Source organism: Postia placenta, assembly GCF_002117355.1.
Source record: "Postia placenta MAD-698-R-SB12 unplaced genomic scaffold POSPLAscaffold_184, whole genome shotgun sequence".
NCBI classification, from domain to species: Eukaryota; Fungi; Basidiomycota; class Agaricomycetes; order Polyporales; family Adustoporiaceae; genus Rhodonia; species Rhodonia placenta.
In genome coordinates this window covers 1-3061 of record NW_020170015.1, presented here as the reverse complement: position 1 = coordinate 3061, position 3061 = coordinate 1, and the positions used below count along the sequence as shown (strand labels likewise).

At 52.6% G+C, this 3061-nt stretch overlaps 1 protein-coding gene across 1 annotated transcript; it reads left to right on the top strand.

Annotated features, from left to right (window-relative positions):
• Positions 1-475: 475 nt before the first annotated feature.
• Positions 476-1177, top strand: POSPLADRAFT_1063291 (hypothetical protein; the record flags this gene model as incomplete). The annotated part of the gene is made up of 2 exons (XM_024481633.1): positions 476-711; positions 766-1177. 2 exons carry the CDS (start codon positions 476-478, stop codon positions 1175-1177), a joined length of 648 nt encoding a protein of 215 aa, XP_024332704.1.
• Positions 1178-3061: the final 1884 nt, after the last annotated feature.

Sequence of the window (3061 nt, the reverse complement as noted above, 5' to 3'; positions counted from 1 at the left end):
ATAAGCGATACATGATCTTGTTCTGGACACATCAGGCTGGACTCTGATGCCAGACCTTTTCTAGATAGAAACCAGACTCCTTCTGGACCATGACATCATTCTGACATCATAGGTAGGAGCTAGGCTCAGGCACTAGGCCATAGGCCAGTCAATTCTGGACCCTAGGCCCAGGGCAGGGCAGGGCCAGACTATGACATCATATATGACATCATAGAGCACATGATACTTAGTAATCCTTACCCAGCTAGGTACCAGGGGTCCATTACCGGTCCCTGGGGGGTTTTCCCTCATGTATATAAGGCAGCATCCTGGGGCACCCTGTCCCCCAGTTCTATTCACTTTGTTGTTGCGCTTAACAGCATTACCTCCCCATACTTAAGTGCTATTATCTCCCCCCCTCAATATCAAGCTATAAGGTGGGTTTGTAGGTTTTGTGATAGCCACGACTCCATTCACTGACAAAGCAGCCTTTCTCATGGCATTCAAGGCTCGCTTTGGAAATCTCGACAACACCGCCGCGGCACAGGTGGAGCTCACCAAGCTCTGCGCTGACAAAACCATGCATGAGAAGTGCACCGCCGCCAAATTCCCTGCGCTGTTCAAGGGTCCAGCGGACCGTTCCGGATATGGGGACCTGGAACTATGCGACAAGTACCTGAGTGGCATCCCCTCCCGCGTCTACCAGAAGATCGAGCTCGAGACCTTCACCACGTGACAAGAAGCTGAGAAGCGCACCACCAAGGTTGAGCAGATCCTCGACATCAGCCAGGCCTGTCGGCCTGAGTTGAACGGTTTCTTCTCGGCACGAGGTCGAGGACACGGCGGGGCATGTGGTGGTGCACCCTCATCACACAGAGCATCGGCCAGCATCAATGCGGCCGTTGGAAAAGGAAACTTCCCCGGCAGTTGCTTTGGCTGCGGGAAGCAAGGGTACCGATGCTTCGAGTGCCCCAACTGTAAGGACAAGCCTTACACAAAATGCGCCGACGCACGGGCTACGGTTGCCTCGGGGTCCACCCAGGCAGCAACAAGTGCCCCCGTCGCTTCATCCTTGGCGAGTACAAGCACCACTTCAGCGAAATCGGAAAGTTCCGAGCTGGCGGACTTGATAGCACAGATGAAGTCGATGCGCGAGGAGCTCGAGCACTATCGGGCCATGAAGGAGGAGTCTTTTTGATCCGGTCCATGCTTCGTGCCGCACGCGTCGGGCCGCGTAATAATAATCTGTACAATGTATTGGCGACTGCGAATGTGTACGAGTTGGACCACGGGTCCCAGCATTTCCACATCCTGGTGCGCCTCCAGGGAAAAAGACGGCACAAGGACATAATCACTATGGTGGACAGTGGAGCCACCACAAAGTTTATCAACAAGCAATTCATTATAGAGAATAAGGTGCAGACGCGAAAATTGAAAGAGCCAATTCCGCTATATAATATTGACGGCACCCTGAACAAAGACAGAAGCATCTCGGAAGTAGCAGTGCTACAGATGCAGATAGGAGAACACGTCGAGAAGACGGTGTTTACAGTCACGGACATTGGTCCAGAGGATGTGATTGTTGGGTTGGATTGGCTACACGAGCACAACCCCGAGATCGATTGGGAAAAAGGCTCCCTCAAATTGTCGCAATGCCCTGAAACATGCAGTGCCAGGAGAACTGGCCGGATGGAATGGAGCAAGCAGCGACTGCATGTGATACGGGGGTCAGGCCCATGGCGCGCAGGCATTTGCTGAAACCCAAATGGTTGGTCATAGGCACCCGCCGGAGCAAGGTGCTCCCAGACTTCGAACCCGAAGAAGATCCGGTAGAGGTCAAATGGGATGAAGCGGACTTGATCAAGGCCTGGGAGCAAAGCATTATGCTTCCTGGTGCCCCTCAGCTGTTCGTCAAAGCCGGGCATATGTACTCCCAGTTGTTTGCTGAGGAGGAGATCAAGAAGAAGGTTGTTAAGACCGCCGAGGAGTCGGTACCTAAGCAGTACCACAAGTTTCTGAAGGTCTTCTCAAAGGAAGCATCAGAGCAGCTGCCTGAAAGAAAGCCATATGATCATGCGATCGAACTCGTGCCTGGCTACTCGACATTCCATTTGAAGGTATACCCGCTATCGAACAATGAGCAGGAGGAACTAGACAAGTTCCTAAAGGAGCAGCTAGCGAAGGGTTACATACAGGAATCAAAGTCGCCTATCTCGTCCCCCTTCTTCTTCATCAAAAAGAAGGAAGGAACACTTCGACCCGTACAAGACTATCGCCGGTTGAATGTGATCACAGTGAAAAATCGCTACCCCTTGCCGCTGTCACGAGTTGGTACAGCGTCTAGCCGTTTTTTCATTTTTTCCTTTTTGCGGGCTCGAACCCGCGACCTCTGTACTACTTGCCTGATATGGACGCATCGCTATCTACTGTACAATTAGATTAGATGGGGCGGCAGTGCACGGCACAGCCCGGGCTCCGCTGACACAGCCCCTCTGACTCACCGGCCCCCGGGGCCGCGTCAGCATGCTGCGCACGGACCAGCTGCGCACGGACCAGCGTGCACAGCCTCCCCTAAACATCCCCTGTATATAAGCCGGCCTCTGCTGCCCTAGGGACCTCAGTTTCGACCTCTTGTCCCTAGGTCAGTAAGCTCTCTTGTACTTACTTACCTTTCCTTACTAACTAATACATTTCTTGTCCCTAGCCTTAGGTTTGAGCCTAGCTCACCATCGCTTTGGTAAGATCCAGTCGAATGCCCCCAGCATCCTTCAAAGTCTGTGTTTCCCCTATCGCTCGACCCTAAGTCGCGACATTAGGTCGAAACTCCTCACTGCTGCCGGCGTTCTTTCGGAACTCACACACTCACTTCCTCTCCTATAGGTCGGGTGGTGTGCACCCTCACTATACTTTACAATACGTAGATAGCCTACTATACATCGCCAACACTAGAGAAACGAACTCTTCAGTACCTGCGCTTCAGTGAGCGGTACTTGTCCTCACGGACGCGTAGCCTTGGTTCCTGCTGCATAATAGTCAAAAGCAGTATTGGGCCCTAAGTGAACTGCGAATCTCAGTGTCATCT